Genomic DNA, 22,545 nt, shown 5'->3' with positions numbered 1-22,545 from the left:
CCCATCCAGGTGGGCGACCTCCCTGATGCAGATGTGAAGCCTCCAGAAAACGTGCTGTTTGTGTGCAAACTGAACCCAGTGACCACAGATGAGGACCTGGAAATCATTTTTTCTCGCTTTGGATGCATAAAAAGGTGACGCTTGACTTCAAGTACTACAAAGTATCTTGTTTTGCAGTTATTTCTATTTATGACATTTTGTCTTGCTTCCATATTGTCTTCTTCAAATAATGCTTTGTTCTGTGTAGCTGTGAGATCATCAGAGACTGGAAAACTGGAGATTCCCTCTGTTATGCTTTTATAGAGTTTGAAAAGGTAAGTGTGTGTATACTGTAGTGATGACAGTTTAAAGAAAAAGTTCAGAATTTTAGGAAATGTTTTTTTCCTCTATAATAATTATATAATCAGTGCATTATGTTTACCGTATTTATAGTTTTTTGAGATATTGTGATGATCTGTTTCGGTGTCATGAGCTTGAGCCAGGGGACGGTTAGCCTGGTTAGCTTACTGATTAACATGTTTCTAGTGACATGTTTGTGTGTACACATTTGGCATTTCAGTTTGCATGACACAACCAGTATATCTTTAACAGTCTTCCGTGTTTCACTGTCCTCTGTGTGATACGTATGTGCAGAGTGGGGAAGCATATCTATCAATATCAGTAGAGTAAATACAATAAATTTAGTGAAAGTGATAGATGGAAAACCCTGGTCAGGAGTAATGGAAATTAGTCATGTTCTTATAGTGACATGTTGTTATCATGCCGTGCCTCAGTGGAGTCGGCATCATAGGGAAGTGAGAGCTAAACACATGATATAATACTGTGTTTATCATGAAGGTGCTGTCAGCCTGCTGTACATTGTGAAAATAAAAACCATAGAACTTTGATTTTGTGGAATTTGCCCCAGGTTATAACTGGTAATGACTTATAGCTATTAAAAGGGCAACTTCCCTGTGGTAAACTCATAAATCTACACCATCACAAGATAACGAGGAACGCAATCATGGACTATTAGTTTTTTTACTGACTATGGTGAATTATTGATTGAGTGCACTTGGCCTCAGAACATCCCAATACCTGCATGTACACCGCTTGAGCTTTCAGAGGCGTTTCAGTCATGTTTCATTTTTAAAAAAACAACAAAAAAACAGGTTCAAATTATTTGGGTTAGCATTCGTCCACAAGAGGGCAAAACAATGCAAGGCAGTACATAGCTAATTGTAGAGTCACATATATTGCAACATAAGCGTGTCTTTAAAAAGATCTACAAGCATACGGATTGCAAATGAAGCAAACAAAAGAATTATGTTAAATTACATCAAATGTACATTTGGAACTTTTAGCGAGCTCTGCTCTAAAAATATGGAACAGCAGTTATCTTCCTTAGTGTAAACAATGATCAAACGATCAGTAGGGTTCCTCTGACGTTCACTCTTTTGGAAGAAGTGAGATGGTTTCTTCCTGTTAAAAGGGAGTTTTTTCTTCCCAATGTCACCAAGTGCTTGCTTGTGTGATTGTTGAGGTTTCTTTCTAATATTGTTGGGTCTTTATCTAATTATATTAATAGCCCACACTACTTGGGTAGAATATAATTTTTTTACTTTTATTGTTTTATCCTGTTATGCTTCTTTGATTTGTTACCAGCTCCTCCAGGACAAAGATAGGGAAAACACTGATCCGGCAACCTGTACTGCATAAAATTTTTATCACCAGTAAATTCATTACAACAAAATATTTCCAAACAGGTCTTCAGGTCTGCACTCACTGGAGCAGAGTTGAATTGTGAGCTCTGCCGTTAATACCGCTTCTCTGGTTAATGAACTGTTCCAGGCCTAAATCTATCCTCTGTTAGGCTTAAGCAGCAGGGAAATGTTTGACTCATTTGTAAAACTCAAGGCACGTGCAAAAGTATGCAGATCTTAATAGGCGGGAAACGCCAAATTAAACAGACGGGGACACCTGCACTACACCTACATAGTGAGAATAAAGCTGGCACAAAGGAAGGTTGCTGCTGAATGTGGATGAGTCAGATTAGATCTGGAGTCTTTGCTATGAAATGAATTCATGTAATTTCATTACAATGTAATGAAACCACACAATCAGATTTTGGAAACATGAACAGGAAGTCACCAAACAGATGAAGGGTGTGCAGCAGCACAACATAGATACCTTTCTGTGTGCCAAATCTCAAAGTGATGAGGTTTTTAAAACCGTTTCATCATAGCAGAGGAAATGACCCGGGTCAGGTTAATTTACATTAACTATCAAATTTCATGCTAGAAAGCAAGTTTGTATACTATAGGTACATTACGTACACCAAACTCTTTTGCCTTCATCATTAAAATTAAGAAGTAACAAATCTTTAATTGTATTGTATTTTGTTTATCATTTACTGGGAAGTTTATCACCAGTTGTTGAGACCTTTATGTGGACCAGCTTATATGTAAGAAGACATCATGGGACATACAGCAATAGAAATCCAGGATGCTTCTTGATTCAAGCATGTCAGCAAATTACATACAGTACTATGTCTGAGCCCTGTTGTGATCTGTAATTCAATTTGACACCCCAGCTGTTATTGCTAATGTATGTACTTATACTGTACTGTTACCATTAATTTATATATATATATATATATATAAAATGGCTTAAAGGTTAGAACCAAAAAATGTTTTTATAAAAGCAAAAAACAAAAGCAGGTCTGTGTTGTTTACTTCAGTTGTTCAGCTGATGTCCATGTATATGTTCCCTAATTCTTGATTTCTGATTAATGAAAGTTTAAATATTCATTGGTAGTGCTACATGGTGTTGAAATGGGACAAAAAAGCAGGTGCAGTATATAATTAAACCATTAGAGGGTGATGGTTAGTTTGTTACAGATTAAATGTGTCGCACTTTTTACCATTGGCAGTAACATGATTTAAAAAATATGAGGAAATATGAAAAGCTGTTCTTGTATAGGACAATGGAATATGAGTCCCAGCCAAGGGTTTTTCCCTTATGAGTAGCAGAGAGGTTTCGTGCCATGTAATCTCTGTCAGTAGGGAGGATACCTTTGCCTATCATTCTTATTTAAGGAGTTTGGCACTTAATGTCAAATTCTCCTCAAGGTCTTTTCTTCTCAGATATCTGATAGCAGGCACCGATAATGGTTTTTATTGGAAAACCTTGCTGTTGTTTAGAGGGTTTCTTACTGTTTGCTTAGTTCATTAATGTTGAGAACATCTGTTTTTTCTTTTCTTTTTTGGGGAAAAGCATATTTTTGCTTTTTAAAAGCTGAAGATAATCACAAATATTGTAAAGAATAATAGATTATTTATCATTTTTAGTCAAATATCTACAGATTACTGCTGTCTTTTGGTTTCAGTTTCCAGTAACTTAACGTTTTATCAAAACTCCATCTTGATTCTTGTTTCACATGATTGATGACACATGAGTTCCTGCATGACTGTCAGCGACATGCACAGATGTTTTTGGACTCTGCATATTGAAGCTTTAGCATTAGTGGTTTGCTCTTGCTTGTATTTTGGAGCCAGACGTGTCCGTTTTTAGGCCAAAACGTATTAACAGCTTACGCTAGCTAGCTTGGTTATCAAGTTGCATCTATATATTAGGGTCTCTGCTTTACATTCAGTGCACACACTATAAAATACTAAAAGTTCAGTCACCAAAACTGAAGCACAAACCTTTTATACCACTTGAATCACCCAGTGAGATGTATTGCTTTGTCAGATAAATTCATTAAAAATGCTGCAACAGCACAAACACAGTGGAGAAGACGAGTTCAGAATTAGTAGAGGTGGCTTAATTGCTACAAGAACGCCCACTGCAAAGCTGTTATGAAACTGAAAACTGTCTATAGAGGCCAAGATGATTTTTGTACCAAATAGCATTACTGCAGTCTGTGGAGAATAACTTGCTTTTGAAGTCAGCCTCAAGAGGCCATAAGAGGAACTACAGTTTTTGTCACTTCGGTGCTGGTGGACGTTGCCATTTGGTCTGAACATGCAAACGTCCTGGTGGGAGGGGGTCTTCAGTTTAATGTGTGTTATGTTACCTGGATTATAATGTTGAGCAAAGTAATCAGGACTACAACTTTTACCATTATCGAGCAGCTTTACTACCAGTTTTTTTTGTTTTTGTTTTTAACTGAAGAAGCTTCTCGGATGAGAGGTGAAATGTCTTCAAGCAACTTAAAGTCCAGATGCTTTTCTTTCCAAGCTCCTTAGATTTTCTGTGGGGGTTTTTTTTCTCCACAGCAAGAAGACTGTGAGAAAGCTTACTTCAAAATGGACAACGTGCTCATTGATGACAGACGCATTCATGTAGACTTCAGTCAATCAGTTGCAAAGATCAAATGGAAAGGGAAAGGTAATGAAGCTGAAGGCTTTGTGGTTTGCATGTTTAAAAATTCAGTTTATGTTGTTTAAAGTGCACCAGTTACACCAAAGTTTCTGTCATTAGTGGTGTTGTTCTCCCTTTCTGTTACCACACCTTTTCATTAGCTGTGACCTTCACTGCTTTCTCTGCTTCCTAGGGGGGAAATACACTAAAGACGACTTCAAAGCTTATGAGAAGGATGTAGAGAATCGATCCAAACTGGCTCTCAAGGATCAGGTGAAGCCAAAACAAGAGTATCCTTGTGCGTGAAAAGGCTGGGATTGAGTTTTCCAGTTTTTCCACTTCGTGCCACAACATATCATTCTGCAGTACATGCCAGCTGCTGTGTGCTTTTTTTTTTTCTTTTCTTTTCTTTTCCCGGTTTGAGTTGGCAGAGCTTTCAGAACTGACTGTCTCAACTTCCTGGAGATTTCCATAACTCAGGTAAAAGTTCCAAGTACAACCTGATTATCGAGGAAGAAGAGGAGGCTCCGAGTCATCGGCACTCTGAGAAGAAACATAAAGAGAAGAGGCACCATCATCATTCAGATGATGAGGACAGCAGGAAGTCCAAAAAGCGCAAGGTAATAGTTAGTCGATGACATGACATAACATTTTTTTCTTTGCTCGCTGATTGTTCAGTAAGAATTGTTTTAGAAATGTTTTTAATTCTGTATTTATATTAAAATTAAAATATTTATCTTTGTGTTATTTAATTATCTTCTAATCATACAACAGCAACTTAATGCATTTAGACATTAACAAGATGACCTACTGAAGTTCAAACTGGGCATTAGAATGGGAATTGTTAAAGTGACTTTGAATGTGGCAGATTCTGAATATTTCAGAAAGTGCTGGTCTACTGGGATTTTTCCACAAAACAGTCTCTAGGGTTTACTGAGAATGTTCCAAAAAACAGAGAGAATACAGTGATCACAGAATCAATCTTTTGGGGTTTACTTATCTGGATGACTGAGGATGCATCGAGACATATACACTGTTATGCAGTTCTCTGTGTAAAAATGCCTTGTTGGTGTCAACAGTCAGAAGACAATGGCAACAATCCTTTTTTCCACTTATTTAACAGGGTAACACATGGTAATGAACGTCAGTATACCAAACACGTAAAGTGTAATCATGCCAGATCATAGGAAAACTGCTCATTTACAACTGCAGTCTCGGAGCAGGTTGCATTAAACTATAAAATAAACAAAAAACCATAGAGATATATGGTGAAAACAAAAAGCATGAATAGACACAAAATGAGTTAAAAGTGGTCACAGATGTGGTTTGCCAATGTTTAAGATAAGCTTTTAACAGTATGTGGAGTGCTCCTTTATTGCCACTGGTAAACTATTCTAATATTTAGTTCCCTTTACTGACAGCACAGTTTGTCCGCATGCAGTGCCCTTATAGGTGTCGTGCTCTTTGAGAAAAATATGCTAGTATCAAAGTATCACTTCCAGTCAGGCAGGTGCTCATTTCAGAATCAAACCGAGGTAACTGTGAGTCACTAGTCCTGAATTTTGAATATTTGACTTTCTGCGGGGTGGGGACAGGATGCTGTCCTGTGGCAACCTACATAACTCTGGTTTTGGCATCTTTGATCATCATCTGTGAAGGATCACGGTCCTACACAGTCATATGCATAAAAAGTATGTCCCGGTCATAGTTTCTTTTCTTTTCCTTTGTTTTAAAGAGTAGCAGAGCGGTTCATGTTAAAGTAAAGCATAACTTCTTAAGCTATAAAATTCGTGTTGAATTTTCTGAGGGATTAAACCACCTTAACCCATCAGTGGTTAAGAGAGTTAGTCACACTAGCTGCTGTATTTTTCAGTGTTTAATCATTATAGAAATATAAATTTCACACAGCAGATGAAGGTAGTACGTGTTCCAAGTGTTATCATCAGTACTTGTGCTGATAACACTTGGAGTAGTAAAAGAATATTACCATGAAACAGAGGCAGAGGCAGATGCGTGCCTCTGCATGAGGTGACACTTCACCTTTATTAAAGACTAACTGGATCGTTTTAATTAACATACAGTTATTATCATGTTATTTCTTGTGCACATATAACTGCTTTAACCTGGTACGGGTTCTGACTTTTTCAGAAACAGACACTCTGATATATCAGTGATGAAAGTAATTGCTCAAGAAAATACTTGCACATCTCCCACTCACTCAACCAAAGTACCTCCAATAAGTTGATTTCTACTTATAGAAAGGGTGGGCTACATGGATTATAAATAGTCAGTCTATGTTGTTATACACAGTTAATATATTAATATTTAGAAAAGTGTTCTAAAGGAGTTTAGAAGCTTGTAATCACAGGCTCTACTGCCCATGTCACATCCAGCTGACATAATAACAATGCAGGAGATGTGTAAGAGAGTACGCAGCAGCCAGGTCCTGAAAATCTGATGCACTTGTTTAACTGATCACCAGACGTTTCGAGCACCTCTGTAACAGCAGAGGTTTTGGTTGTGTGTGGGACTGAAGTGTTCAAGTGAGTGTTATCACCGCGCCACAGAGGAAAGATATCGGTAATGGTTTTAGAGAAGCAAGTCTGGGAAAGGTTATAAGGTCATTCCCAACAATTTGAATTTCACAATGGACAATAAGATGGGTTATTCACAAGTGGAAAATACAATTGCCAGTCATTCAGAGATTGGACCTCCCAGCAATGCTCTGAGAAACTGTAAAAAACACAAGAGCTACATCTAATTATACGACCCTCAGATAACATGTTAAAGGTCAAAGATCATTACAGTTCACTTGGCAAAAGACTGAACCAGTATGGATTATTTACATCAGGGGTGTCCAACTCCAGGCCTCAAGGTCCTGCAGGTTTTAAATGTGTCCTTGAACAAATACAGTTGATTTAAATGGCTAAATTACCTTCTCAACATGTCTTGACGTTCTCCAGAGGCCTGATAATGAACTTATCATTTGATTCAGGTGTGTTGACCCAGGGACAACACACCTGCAGGACACCGGCCCTTGAGGCCTGGAGTTGGACATCCCTGATTTAGGGTCTGAAATAATTATACTGTGTTCATTGAGTTATTTCCTTTGTTATATAGAGCTGCAATAGCAGTGCATCACTGAGCCCTATTTAATCTAAGTCTATACACACAACACACACAGTCGTATATAAATATTTGACAGAAATGTTCAATCTTTCTCGTTAGGTGATGGGCTCACTCCCAGTTAGAACCGTCCCTGAGTGTGTTTTACAGCGTCTGTGTTTACAGCCGAGGAGTTACCTGGCTGGCTGCCTAATGTGGTTATGAAGTGATCGACTCCATTGTTTACACACTGACCTTTGATATCTGGAGTTTCCTTGTTTCCTTGTTTCCATCTGTCAGTGTGTAGCCCACTACGTTGTGGACAGTCTGTTGATTGTGTTAAAAACCGTTTGTTCTCATTTCTGCAATGACTGCACAAAAACGTATGTGTCACATGTTCAGCTGCATCATATGGAATTTAATAGTCAGCATGTTTTTCATAGATGGCATCAGATGTCAAGATAGCCCCAGCTTATCATGTGATGCGTTTCCTTGTTTCTTTGGTTAATTATACATTTGCCCAATCAGTATTTACTTTAGTAGTAATATACCTGTAGCTTTTTTGCCCCCCCCCCCCCACCCCCCCCACCCCACACCCCTACCCCACACCCCCTCCCCTATCCCCTCCGCGTCCATGTGCGCGCGAACGGACCTTGCGCGTGAACGGACTTTGCGCGTGAACGGACTTGCGAGTTCAGAGATCATATGTTTACATGTGTTTAATAGCGTTTTATTTAATGAAACCATTATGTGTTTTAATTAAACTCTTTTTTAAAGGATTGTATAGGTCTCAGAGTTCTGTTATTTAGACATAGATGATTTAATTTAACTAGTTTAGTGGTATTTTTCTTTAGGGCTCTGAAACACACAGAGGCTAATAGTTTTTAAACAGAAAGTTTTTCCACCTTCTAAAAACACATATTCACACACAGCATTTAATTTAACTAGTTTTAGGGGTATTTTGCTTTTTTCTTTAGGGCTCTGAAACACACAGAGGCTAATAGTTTTTAAACAGAAAGTTTTTTCCACCTTCTAAAAACACATATTCACACACAGAGGTTAATAGTTTCAAACAGAAGGCATTCCTTTAGAAATGGGATTCTTAATTCTGCAACATTTAGACAGAGGGGGGTTACAGTTAGACCCCCTACAGTCAGCAGAAGAGGCCATCCTTATCAACAGCATCTCAATTGTACTGCCATAGTTTTCAATACAAACAGTCTCCTTTATCTTATGGCAGAGGTCCGGCTGTGCTAGGTCCATCGGAGCCACTATAGCTTTTATCATGCCATTACACTTTGTACTGACCATCCTCCAAACAGGCATCACCTTTGTTTACACCTTTATCTCTACATCTCAGAGGCCAGCTGAAACCAAGCCCCACACCTATATAAAAATGCCCTAAGCAGCCACACTAACCCTTTACATCGGTCATTGAGAGCATAACACTTTCGTTCATCAGCACGAGCATTTTGCTTTTCTTTACCGCTCTGAAACACACAGAGGCTAATAGTTTTCAAACAGTGTCACAAATAACATGTATTCCTTTAGAAATAAACTATGATACTTCTAAAAACAAACAAACACATATTCTTTCCTCATCACTAGCCAATTCACCATTTTATTTAAATATCTGAATTTTCGGAATAATGATCCAAGCGGGACACAGAGGCTGCTAGTTTAACGCACCAGAATGCAAATATAAATAAATGCATGACTATCCTGAGAGCTAGCTGCAGCGACACCTTTCTTTCAGACGGATGCCTGGATGTGCGTTGGAGCCGACTTTGCTACCCGCACACAGCGTTTCTGACCTACGGGCGCTGCTTATACAACAGAGAAAAGCAACAATACAGCGTGTTTCTCTGCTCCAAGACATCGGCGGGCCTTTCACACGGTAAGCATGTCTGTTATACCCAGCGCATAAATGTCTGTATGTCAGTGCTGATTATACAAACCCTGTTTAAAATGTGACACATATGTTGTCCGAAAACAAATCCTCTAAATTTGCAAAGTTACTGATTTAAAAATATATTTTCGAATTTTTAGTTGCATGTCAAACACACGATAGACTCTTGAGCGTATTTATTTATATAGCTACATTCACAACGGTACAACCATGCTAAATAAAAGATGCCCAAGCACCAAAGCACTCTAATGCAAGCCTCTAAACTACATGTTGATAAGTGCATGAAGTTAACCTCTACAGCTGAAAACAGTTTGTACCCGCACTCTGAGGGTCTACTGAATTGTTTTTAATATTGCGCTTTTTCACGAACTGCAGATGATGAATTCCTCTTTATTGGACATAATGTCCTTAAGCTATTGTTGCTCATACTTACAGAGTTCCCTAGCTACTTCTTTTCTATGTCAGTAAACTTTTCGAAAAGGAAGGCGTTGTAGATTTAAAGAAACATCCTAATTGAAGCAAAGGCAAAAAATTGGAATGAATTTTATGTGACTGTTCATAAAGCCAACAACAAGTGAAAATCCAAAACCGACTCCAATGCTTTGTATTAATGATCTCCCCCTCTCTCTCTCTCTCTCTCTCTCTCTGGGTGTGTGTGTGTGTGTGTGTGTGTGTGCGTGTGTGAGTGTGTGTGTGTATGTGTGAGTGTGAGTGTGTGTGCCCTCACAGAAGGAAGGTCACAGCAGGAGCTTTTTCAAACGCGTTTCCAATCATCTTTACAAGAAGTGTAGCTCATACAATGGTATTATTGTATTATTTGCGATACTTTATAAATATGAAACTCTAAAGATTTGGAGTTCATGCAAATTGTGAAACAAGAATCTAAATATTTGTGTCACAGTGATTTCTATAAAAACATGTTGTTTATGGGGATAATGTAACAAATCTTTTGTGGCCCTATTAATGATCACTGGTAATTGAAGAGGAAGCTGAACCCAGGCTCTGGACATTTTCATGACAAGCGACAGCGCAGACATCTGCTAATGAGAGAACACTGTGATATGAAGCATCGTTAAAGTGTCACTTCAGTAATGTTTTTAATAGATGACTTTAAAACACTAAACTCTAATTTCTGTGGTTTATTTTAAGCTTACAGAATATAACATGTGGTAAGACGATGAGTTTTACTTCTCACAGGTCGTGTTATGTGTATCTATTTATCATGTATGCTACTTTGCTCTGTGGACTGTAAAATGTTTCATTGTGTTCATGAAATAAACCAGACTTTCACCGTCTGAATCTTTTACTGTTTTTTCTGCTTTTGTTCACTACAAGTTTGACAAACCTACAGACATCCAGAGTTAACTCACGAACAATGTGGAGCAGTCTCAGTGTGTTTAGCTGCTTTATACCCTAAACACAACCAACTGAGAGAAACGCCTGTAGTCCTCACTTTGGTCATTTTGAACGTTGAAGGAGATTTGCTCCATAGACACCTTATACTAGTGTTCTATTTAAATTCAGATTCCTTTTATAGTTTGCAGTTTCTTTACTAACACATTTGTAGATAAGTTTATTGCTGAACCACACAGCTAGCAGTCTCACTCACTCTCTAGGTTTTGAAGTTTTGTGTGTGTGTGTGTGTGTGTGTGTAATGGTTTAGTCTATCAAACCTTACCCTTTTTCTCCCCAGTATCACAACAGTATGACTCCCAAAGTACGGATCAGTAAACAACCAATGATTCTAAAGCCAGAACAGAAAGATACAGTTGGAAGATGCATGATTGCATTTTTATGACGCATAGTAAAACTACCCCCTCTTCTTCTTCTCTGTGTTGTTGTTGTTGTTCTTGTGTGTGTGTGTGTGTGTGTGTGTGTGTGTGTGTGTGTGCCTTAGAAGTCAAATAATACATTAGCCACACTTAAAAAAACAAAAAACATCTGAATTTCATTTAGAACTGAGATTCTAACTTGTAAGCAGAAATCTTATGCTCAGCCACAAACATGTTTCCCCACTTTCACAATGCTGAGGTGTCAAATCCACAACCCCCAACAAATGGTTTGTTACACGCGGGTGTGAAGGGCATGCTTTACTTACACAGCCTTACACACAGTAGATTTATAAAGTTTTTGGGGACAATGGTTTAGCCATAGATGTAACTACTACTTTTGATAAAAACCACTCCACCTGTTTATTTCTTAAGAAATTAAGCTCTTATTTATACATGTCTACACAATAATAGACACCGTGTGCTCTGTGACATTATAGTCTTCTACTTCAGCGTTCATTGGTTTGCATTTTAAACTCCCAACCTTTCAGGTTGTTATGAACGACTTATATTTCTAACATTTTGTGATATAAAAGTGAACCATGTGGGTTTTTTTTTAATTTTCTGTGTGATGGAATGACTTAAGACACGAGTTATTTAAACAATTCTAAATGACAGTGTGATGGTCATAGTACTTAGTGTGGGCCAAATATGTTAAGGATAATGTTTATCAATGTAAAATTGCAAAGAACCTTTGAATAGATTATAACATTTTGTAAACAGTTACCTCAGAACCTGTACTGTCAGCCCTATGTATGTAAGGTAAAACTTTCCACAGTACTTACACTTAAGTAACTAAACACATAAAGTCACCCTTTACCAATAATCCACAGCTCCTTGAAAAAAGTAGCACAAACAGACAACTGACTCACCAATGATGAGTAGAGCTACCCGAGGCCGAGACTCAAGCAGAAGAAAATTAAAAGTTTTGGTTTTTGCGGCTCGAAAAATTAAAAGTTTTGGTTTTTGCGGCTCGAAAAATTAAAGAAAGTATGTTTAATAATTCAACAAGACCTACACTTTCAACACACGTACATTCAAATTTTGGATCAGACTAACATCGATGTTGTTCAATAGTTTTTATCCGTTCAAAAAAAGCCATTTTACGGCTTTAATGTTTCCAGCTGATAAGGAGAATGAGTGCATTTCATCAAATGGGCGTCCAAAGGCTTTAAACATCCGCTTTGTCTGTAAAGACAGTATCAAACTACAGAGCATACTAAAATTCAACATTTTCAGATGAAAATTTGGCTGCTTTTTTCACTGTAACACTCCCCTCATTGCCATTTTTAGGATATTCTCGGTGATCCCATTTTTATCATATTTATGCTTTTGGGACTGAGGGCATCTAATACGTACGTCGTCACAGTGTATTGTACTACCAACTGTGAGGGCTCTGCTTTTGCTTTGAGCAGACTGTTTTTTATTTTGTCTCCTGAGTGTGTGTTTTTCAAACGAGATCCTCCTCCTCAGTTTGATTTTGTTACCACAAACTTTGTGTAAAGTTCACAACAGAGGTAAAGAGATTTAAACACACCAGTTTAAGGAGGCAGGGGTTGGACCAGCTGCGCAGGGCAGGTGAAACAGAGAGTGTCAGGGGAGATGTGCAACAGAAGCAGAGGGAACATTTTACAAGATGATAAATGGCACATTTAGGTGATTAAGGATTTGTTGACAAGATTAAAAGACACGTCCGTCAGAGTTCAACAACATTACAGTTTGATTAAATAAAAAGTTTTAAACTACACAAGGTTCATTTTCTCCTCTGATAGTAATCATATTAAACATGTCAAGAAAGAAAGAGTACAAAGAAAAATAGTAAATGTGTGTCTAATTCAACTCTTCCTGTGAACCTTATATGGTGAACCTTATATGGTGATGGCCAGAGGGGCCGATGGCGCGATATGGCAGCCTCGCCTCTATCAGCCTGCCCCAGGGCATCTGTGGCTACAACAGTAGCTTGCCGCCACCTGTGTGTGAATGTGAGAGTGAATGAATAGTGGCATTGTAAAGCAATTTGGGTGCCTTGAAAAGCGCTATATGAAATCCAATCCATTATTATTATTATTATTATCATTATTATATCATCCCTTAATATGTTCGGTGTTACAAACTTGAAGAATCAGAAAAAAGATCATCAGACATTAATCTAATCAGTTTTCAGCCTTCATTCATTCATATTGAAAAGTTGGAAATCTTCCCTGCTAGACCAAAGTGTAGCGTTTAACACCGTTGACCATAACATTTTATTACAGCTATTATTAAATGGAGAGGCCTCTTCACACACTGAGGTTAATTATGAAGCTCCACAGGCTTCTGTGCAAAGAACAGTTCTGTTTACATTATACGTGCTTTAGAAGACATAGCGTACATTTTCACTGCTATGCATATGATACCCACTTTTATTGGTTAAACTGTCGGGATGTCTTAGACACATAATGAGCTTTAATTTTCTGCTTCTAAGTTCAGATAAAACTGAGGTTATCGTAACGGGGAGTAAAAATCTTAGAAACACTGGCTAACAAAATCCTTACTCTGGACGGCATTGCCTGAGTAGTCTGTTGTAGTCATTTGGCACATTATAAGTAAAATTGAAACATACAATCCCATAGCACAACATCAACATTTATTTATATACAAAAATAAAAATGCTTTTTTACAGAAAAGAATTGTAACTGCATATTTTATCAACGATTACGCGGGTACATGTTTTAAAAATGCACTAAATGTTGGATACATTGTTTGGTAAAATGCAGGTTACACGTTTTAAGAAAGAAAAATCAGTCTTTCAGAGAAAGCATTAGCAGCCTCCTTTGTAACACTCTGCGACCAGCCGTAACTGTCTGATTTTCACCATGTCCAACCCTACCAGATTGGTGTATGCCTCGGCTATGGCGTCAAAGACTTTCCTTTCCGATTTCAGTTCGTGCAAGAGAGTTTCCGCCACCATGCGGACTTTGACGTCGTCCATTTTGATGTTGCGAGCAATCAGAAGCCGTTGAATAGATGGAATGAAACGTGGGGTGAGGAGTCTTTTTCTGATGCTGTGATAATTTTCAGCGTAAAAGTCATCCTCCAAGACTTGCACACACTCGTGTTGTTTCTGGCGGGGTTGATCGGACTTACAGCCGTTGCATTCGTCAGTGAGGTACCTGTTGATTACTAGGTTGACTAGATGATACACCGCGGTTTTCACGGTATCGATGAAAAAAGAAGATGCCCAACCGTCAAGCTCGTCGGCATGCGGCTGCTGCTTCTCCAAGGGGCGATAGTAACCGGGCGTGTCGGGTACTATTGTGCCCTCAGCCGCAGAACTTTCCTCCTCCTCAGTGTGGCGCAGGGCTGTAGAGGCCATACTTCTGGTTTTTGAGCTAAAAAAAGGTTTGAAGGAATGAGACGGCGGTCTTCTTTTTAAAATAACAGAAGGGGGCGTGATCTGGAAGTGGGTTGATCTTAAAGGTTGTGGGTAGGAGTGGCAACAATTTTCAAAAACCGTAGAGTTGGCCACCGTGTCTCTCTAGCAGTTGCAACTTTGGAAAAGAGCGGTAATTTTCATCTGTTGGGCTTGAAATTCTCCATGAAAATGGCATCTTCCAGCCCTTCTGCTCAATCAACCATCAAAGTGGCTGAACCTGGTACATACTTGGTACTTGGTACTATCAGTGATGCTGGGCAATCTTTACTCTCTGAAGAGCCATACACTAACCCTGCATTTGAAGATTGGAGTGAAGACGCACCGTATTCACCAGTGTCAGAGTGGAGCCCACCCCCTTCACCACCACAACTGTGGACTATGGACACTGACAACGAGGAAGATTTTTTGTATTTCGGCGACTCTCCCGACATTGATGAGGTAGACTGGGCATGGCCACCCTTCCAAGGTCCTGAGAGATTACCGGAGCCGCTATGGGATAATGATGAGGACTTACCCTATGTACCCACGTAATCGTTGATAAAATATGAAGTTACAATTCTTTTCTGTAAAAAAGCATTTTTATTTTTGTATATAAATAAATGTTGATGTTGTGCTATGGGATTGTATGTTTCAATTTTACTTATAATGTGCCAAATGACTACAACAGACTACTCAGGCAATGCCGTCCAGAGTAAGGATTTTGTTAGCCAGTGTTTCTAAGATTTTTACTCCCCGTTACGATAACCTCAGTTTTATCTGAACTTAGAAGCAGAAAATTAAAGCTCATTATGTGTCTAAGACATCCCGACAGTTTAACCAATAAAAGTGGGTATCATATGCATAGCAGTGAAAATGTACGCTATGTCTTCTAAAGCACGTATAATGTAAACAGAACTGTTCTTTGCACAGAAGCCTGTGGAGCTTCATAATTAACCTCAGTGTGTGAAGAGGCCTCTCCATTTAATAATAGCTGTAATAAAATGTTATGGTCAACGGTGTTAAACGCTACACTTTGGTCTAGCAGGGAAGATTTCCAACTTTTCAATATGAATGAATGAAGGCTGAAAACTGATTAGATTAATGTCTGATGATCTTTTTTCTGATTCTTCAAGTTTGTAACACCGAACATATTAAGGGATGATATAATAATGATAATAATAATAATAATAATGGATTGGATTTCATATAGCGCTTTTCAAGGCACCCAAATTGCTTTACAATGCCACTATTCATTCACTCTCACATTCACACACAGGTGGCGGCAAGCTACTGTTGTAGCCACAGATGCCCTGGGGCAGGCTGATAGAGGCGAGGCTGCCATATCGCGCCATCGGCCCCTCTGGCCATCACCATATAAGGTTCACCATATAAGGTTCACAGGAAGAGTTGAATTAGACACACATTTACTATTTTTCTTTGTACTCTTTCTTTCTTGACATGTTTAATATGATTACTATCAGAGGAGAAAATGAACCTTGTGTAGTTTAAAACTTTTTATTTAATCAAACTGTAATGTTGTTGAACTCTGACGGACGTGTCTTTTAATCTTGTCAACAAATCCTTAATCACCTAAATGTGCCATTTATCATCTTGTAAAATGTTCCCTCTGCTTCTGTTGCACATCTCCCCTGACACTCTCTGTTTCACCTGCCCTGCGCAGCTGGTCCAACCCCTGCCTCCTTAAACTGGTGTGTTTAAATCTCTTTACCTCTGTTGTGAACTTTACACAAAGTTTGTGGTAACAAAATCAAACTGAGGAGGAGGATCTCGTTTGAAAAACACACACTCAGGAGACAAAATAAAAAACAGTCTGCTCAAAGCAAAAGCAGAGCCCTCACAGTTGGTAGTACAATACACTGTGACGACGTACGTATTAGATGCCCTCAGTCCCAAAAGCATAAATATGATAAAAATGGGATCACCGAGAATATCCTAAAAATGGCAATGAGGGGAGTGTTACAGTGAAAAAAGCAGCCAAATTTTCATCTGAAAATGTTGAATTTTAGTATGCTCTGTAGTTTGATACTGTCTTTACAGACAAAGCGGATGTTTAAAGCCTTTGGACGCCCATTTGATGAAATGCACTCATTCTCCTTATCAGCTGGAAACATTAAAGCCGTAAAATGGCTTTTTTTGAACGGATAAAAACTATTGAACAACATCGATGTTAGTCTGATCCAAAATTTGAATGTACGTGTGTTGAAAGTGTAGGTCTTGTTGAATTATTAAACATACTTTCTTTAATTTTTCGAGCCGCAAAAACCAAAACTTTTAATTTTTCGAGCCGCAAAAACCAAAACTTTTAATTTTCTTCTGCTTGAGTCTCGGCCTCGGGTAGCTCTACTCATCATTGGTGAGTCAGTTGTCTGTTTGTGCTACTTTTTTCAAGGAGCTGTGGATTATTGGTAAAGGGTGACTTTATGTGTTTAGTTACTTAAGTGTAAGTACTGTGGAAAGTTTTACCTTACATACATAGGGCTGACAGTACAGGTTCTGAGGTAACTGTTTACAAAATGTTATAATCTATTCAAAGGTTCTTTGCAATTTTACATTGATAAACATTATCCTTAACATATTTGGCCCACACTAAGTACTATGACCATCACACTGTCATTTAGAATTGTTTAAATAACTCGTGTCTTAAGTCATTCCATCACACAGAAAATTAAAAAAAAACCCACATGGTTCACTTTTATATCACAAAATGTTAGAAATATAAGTCGTTCATAACAACCTGAAAGGTTGGGAGTTTAAAATGCAAACCAATGAACGCTGAAGTAGAAGACTATAATGTCACAGAGCACACGGTGTCTATTATTGTGTAGACATGTATAAATAAGAGCTTAATTTCTTAAGAAATAAACAGGTGGAGTGGTTTTTATCAAAAGTAGTAGTTACATCTATGGCTAAACCATTGTCCCCAAAAACTTTATAAATCTACTGTGTGTAAGGCTGTGTAAGTAAAGCATGCCCTTCACACCCGCGTGTAACAAACCATTTGTTGGGGGTTGTGGATTTGACACCTCAGCATTGTGAAAGTGGGGAAACATGTTTGTGGCTGAGCATAAGATTTCTGCTTACAAGTTAGAATCTCAGTTCTAAATGAAATTCAGATGTTTTTTGTTTTTTTAAGTGTGGCTAATGTATTATTTGACTTCTAAGGCACACACACACACACACACACACACACACACACACACAAGAACAACAACAACAACACAGAGAAGAAGAAGAGGGGGTAGTTTTACTATGCGTCATAAAAATGCAATCATGCATCTTCCAACTGTATCTTTCTGTTCTGGCTTTAGAATCATTGGTTGTTTACTGATCCGTACTTTGGGAGTCATACTGTTGTGATACTGGGGAGAAAAAGGGTAAGGTTTGATAGACTAAACCATTACACACACACACACACACACACACAAAACTTCAAAACCTAGAGAGTGAGTGAGACTGCTAGCTGTGTGGTTCAGCAATAAACTTATCTACAAATGTGTTAGTAAAGAAACTGCAAACTATAAAAGGAATCTGAATTTAAATAGAACACTAGTATAAGGTGTCTATGGAGCAAATCTCCTTCAACGTTCAAAATGACCAAAGTGAGGACTACAGGCGTTTCTCTCAGTTGGTTGTGTTTAGGGTATAAAGCAGCTAAACACACTGAGACTGCTCCACATTGTTCGTGAGTTAACTCTGGATGTCTGTAGGTTTGTCAAACTTGTAGTGAACAAAAGCAGAAAAAACAGTAAAAGATTCAGACGGTGAAAGTCTGGTTTATTTCATGAACACAATGAAACATTTTACAGTCCACAGAGCAAAGTAGCATACATGATAAATAGATACACATAACACGACCTGTGAGAAGTAAAACTCATCGTCTTACCACATGTTATATTCTGTAAGCTTAAAATAAACCACAGAAATTAGAGTTTAGTGTTTTAAAGTCATCTATTAAAAACATTACTGAAGTGACACTTTAACGATGCTTCATATCACAGTGTTCTCTCATTAGCAGATGTCTGCGCTGTCGCTTGTCATGAAAATGTCCAGAGCCTGGGTTCAGCTTCCTCTTCAATTACCAGTGATCATTAATAGGGCCACAAAAGATTTGTTACATTATCCCCATAAACAACATGTTTTTATAGAAATCACTGTGACACAAATATTTAGATTCTTGTTTCACAATTTGCATGAACTCCAAATCTTTAGAGTTTCATATTTATAAAGTATCGCAAATAATACAATAATACCATTGTATGAGCTACACTTCTTGTAAAGATGATTGGAAACGCGTTTGAAAAAGCTCCTGCTGTGACCTTCCTTCTGTGAGGGCACACACACTCACACTCACACATACACACACACACTCACACACGCACACACACACACACACACACACACACACCCAGAGAGAGAGAGAGAGAGAGAGAGAGAGGGGGAGATCATTAATACAAAGCATTGGAGTCGGTTTTGGATTTTCACTTGTTGTTGGCTTTATGAACAGTCACATAAAATTCATTCCAATTTTTTGCCTTTGCTTCAATTAGGATGTTTCTTTAAATCTACAACGCCTTCCTTTTCGAAAAGTTTACTGACATAGAAAAGAAGTAGCTAGGGAACTCTGTAAGTATGAGCAACAATAGCTTAAGGACATTATGTCCAATAAAGAGGAATTCATCATCTGCAGTTCGTGAAAAAGCGCAATATTAAAAACAATTCAGTAGACCCTCAGAGTGCGGGTACAAACTGTTTTCAGCTGTAGAGGTTAACTTCATGCACTTATCAACATGTAGTTTAGAGGCTTGCATTAGAGTGCTTTGGTGCTTGGGCATCTTTTATTTAGCATGGTTGTACCGTTGTGAATGTAGCTATATAAATAAATACGCTCAAGAGTCTATCGTGTGTTTGACATGCAACTAAAAATTCGAAAATATATTTTTAAATCAGTAACTTTGCAAATTTAGAGGATTTGTTTTCGGACAACATATGTGTCACATTTTAAACAGGGTTTGTATAATCAGCACTGACATACAGACATTTATGCGCTGGGTATAACAGACATGCTTACCGTGTGAAAGGCCCGCCGATGTCTTGGAGCAGAGAAACACGCTGTATTGTTGCTTTTCTCTGTTGTATAAGCAGCGCCCGTAGGTCAGAAACGCTGTGTGCGGGTAGCAAAGTCGGCTCCAACGCACATCCAGGCATCCGTCTGAAAGAAAGGTGTCGCTGCAGCTAGCTCTCAGGATAGTCATGCATTTATTTATATTTGCATTCTGGTGCGTTAAACTAGCAGCCTCTGTGTCCCGCTTGGATCATTATTCCGAAAATTCAGATATTTAAATAAAATGGTGAATTGGCTAGTGATGAGGAAAGAATATGTGTTTGTTTGTTTTTAGAAGTATCATAGTTTATTTCTAAAGGAATACATGTTATTTGTGACACTGTTTGAAAACTATTAGCCTCTGTGTGTTTCAGAGCGGTAAAGAAAAGCAAAATGCTCGTGCTGATGAACGAAAGTGTTATGCTCTCAATGACCGATGTAAAGGGTTAGTGTGGCTGCTTAGGGCATTTTTATATAGGTGTGGGGCTTGGTTTCAGCTGGCCTCTGAGATGTAGAGATAAAGGTGTAAACAAAGGTGATGCCTGTTTGGAGGATGGTCAGTACAAAGTGTAATGGCATGATAAAAGCTATAGTGGCTCCGATGGACCTAGCACAGCCGGACCTCTGCCATAAGATAAAGGAGACTGTTTGTATTGAAAACTATGGCAGTACAATTGAGATGCTGTTGATAAGGATGGCCTCTTCTGCTGACTGTAGGGGGTCTAACTGTAACCCCCCTCTGTCTAAATGTTGCAGAATTAAGAATCCCATTTCTAAAGGAATGCCTTCTGTTTGAAACTATTAACCTCTGTGTGTGAATATGTGTTTTTAGAAGGTGGAAAAAACTTTCTGTTTAAAAACTATTAGCCTCTGTGTGTTTCAGAGCCCTAAAGAAAAAAGCAAAATACCCCTAAAACTAGTTAAATTAAATGCTGTGTGTGAATATGTGTTTTTAGAAGGTGGAAAAACTTTCTGTTTAAAAACTATTAGCCTCTGTGTGTTTCAGAGCCCTAAAGAAAAATACCACTAAACTAGTTAAATTAAATCATCTATGTCTAAATAACAGAACTCTGAGACCTATACAATCCTTTAAAAAAGAGTTTAATTAAAACACATAATGGTTTCATTAAATAAAACGCTATTAAACACATGTAAACATATGATCTCTGAACTCGCAAGTCCGTTCACGCGCAAAGTCCGTTCACGCGCAAGGTCCGTTCGCGCGCACATGGACGCGGAGGGGGATAGGGGAGGGGGTGTGGGGTAGGGGGTGTGGGGTGGGGGGGGTGGGGGGGGGGGGGCAAAAAGCTACAGGTATATTACTACTTACTTTAATTATTCTCCTATGGTCTTCATTTCTAGGCTCTTTTGCCATGTGATGCATTTGTGTAACTACTCATGTTTAACTATAGCAGTAAATACTAACACTCAAACATTTATGGTCATTTTTAAAAGAAAAGAAACGCACTGTTGTTTTTGTAATCTGACATTGATCAGTCATGTTGTAAATATACATTTTTACAGCATGACTTGCAATTTTTTGGCTCTTGAAATTGTGTCTAATGTATAATAGTGTCAAACAATATGTGGATCTTTCAGTCATAAATAGCCTCAGTTTATGTAAAAGGTTAACTTAAAGGTCATGTTGAAGGGATTTGTCTGGATCAGAAGGAGTCCTTGCAGGATTTTCCTGTCCACTGACAGTAAAGAATATGTCTTTTACTTTACTTGAGAGAAGCCTCTGTATTTTCCTGTTATGTCTGAACTTTGGATAAACAAAAACAGCTCGTGCATGAATAAATCCAGCCCTACCTGGAAAACAAACACAAAATAAGATTCTTGGGAAATATTTTCCCCGGTGCCTGAGAAACACGCGTTTCCCAGAGATGCCATGGGTCCGAGGGGAAAGGAACAACTTTAACCTTGTAAAAGCGAAACGTGAAATTTGTTCGTGCGCGTTATCTGTCAGGTTGAGACCTGACAGATAACGCGCACGAACATCTTGTGTCATCTTGTGTCATTCCTTTTGACTGATCCTTATTCTCAGGCTTACATGTTGAACATAACTCTTGGTTGACAGACGTCATTTTCAGTTACTGCAAATGTATTTCCTGCATGACACACGCCTTCAGAATCTCCTGAAACTGAAACAGTTTATGAGCTGATTGCTAGCCTAGCAGCATTAAGGCTGCAAACCACCCTCAGGATGCTTTGTGCAACACGCTTGAAAGCGGGTAATAATAGAGGTAATAAATTATTGTTCCATGCGTATGCAAATTCTACAATCGTCTACTGATAAAAACATATTAAATACTAGTAACCAAAAGAGAAAAGAGCAAAATTTTGTAGCTTTCTCTTTATGGAGTTCAAGATGAGCTGCTTTACTGAACATACTCTGCCTCTCCTTTTTTCCAGGACAGTGAGGAGGGCAGGCGGGACAGAAAGGGAGGCCGCCAGCGGTCACGCTCGCGATCTCGCTCCAGAGACAGGGACCACAAACACAGCAAGTCCCGGGTCAAACATGGGAAAGAGGGGCACGATAAAGGGCACAGGGACAGGAGCCGCAGTCGCTCTCCCAAGAGGTCCAAGGACAAGGAGAGGAGTAGATACAGATGAGGGAGGACATAGGACGAATGAGATATATATGTATTTGGACCACAGCCACTGAACTGTGATCAGCATGAAATGTCTGAATATTCATCATGTTAAACTTCCTCTTAAATCACTTGATCTTGACTGTTAGGGAACTAGTCAGGTGATTATCAGGTTTTTGTCACGTCGTCTAGATCGGCACTAAGAAATTTTTTTTATATGTGCATTAAAAGTTCACTGTAACAAGGTT

The 22,545-nt window shown here is 38.6% G+C and overlaps 1 protein-coding gene across 1 annotated transcript in view; it reads left to right on the top strand.

Moving 5' to 3' along the window:
* The window catches only part of ppil4 (peptidylprolyl isomerase (cyclophilin)-like 4), a 27,158-nt gene extending 4,613 nt beyond the window's left edge, over nt 1-22,545 (top strand). The window contains exons 8-13 of the mRNA XM_003453023.5: nt 10-134; nt 248-314; nt 4,260-4,371; nt 4,538-4,634; nt 4,832-4,964; nt 22,119-22,545. Of these exons, the coding sequence (XP_003453071.1) occupies nt 10-134; nt 248-314; nt 4,260-4,371; nt 4,538-4,634; nt 4,832-4,964; nt 22,119-22,319 (735 nt within the window). The 3' untranslated portion in view covers nt 22,320-22,545. The remainder of the gene's footprint in view (nt 1-9; nt 135-247; nt 315-4,259; nt 4,372-4,537; nt 4,635-4,831; nt 4,965-22,118) is intronic.

This window comes from Oreochromis niloticus, linkage group LG15 (genome assembly GCF_001858045.2).
Source record: "Oreochromis niloticus isolate F11D_XX linkage group LG15, O_niloticus_UMD_NMBU, whole genome shotgun sequence".
NCBI classification, from domain to species: domain Eukaryota; kingdom Metazoa; phylum Chordata; class Actinopteri; order Cichliformes; family Cichlidae; genus Oreochromis; species Oreochromis niloticus.
This window is presented reverse-complemented; position numbering and strand designations above follow the sequence as displayed.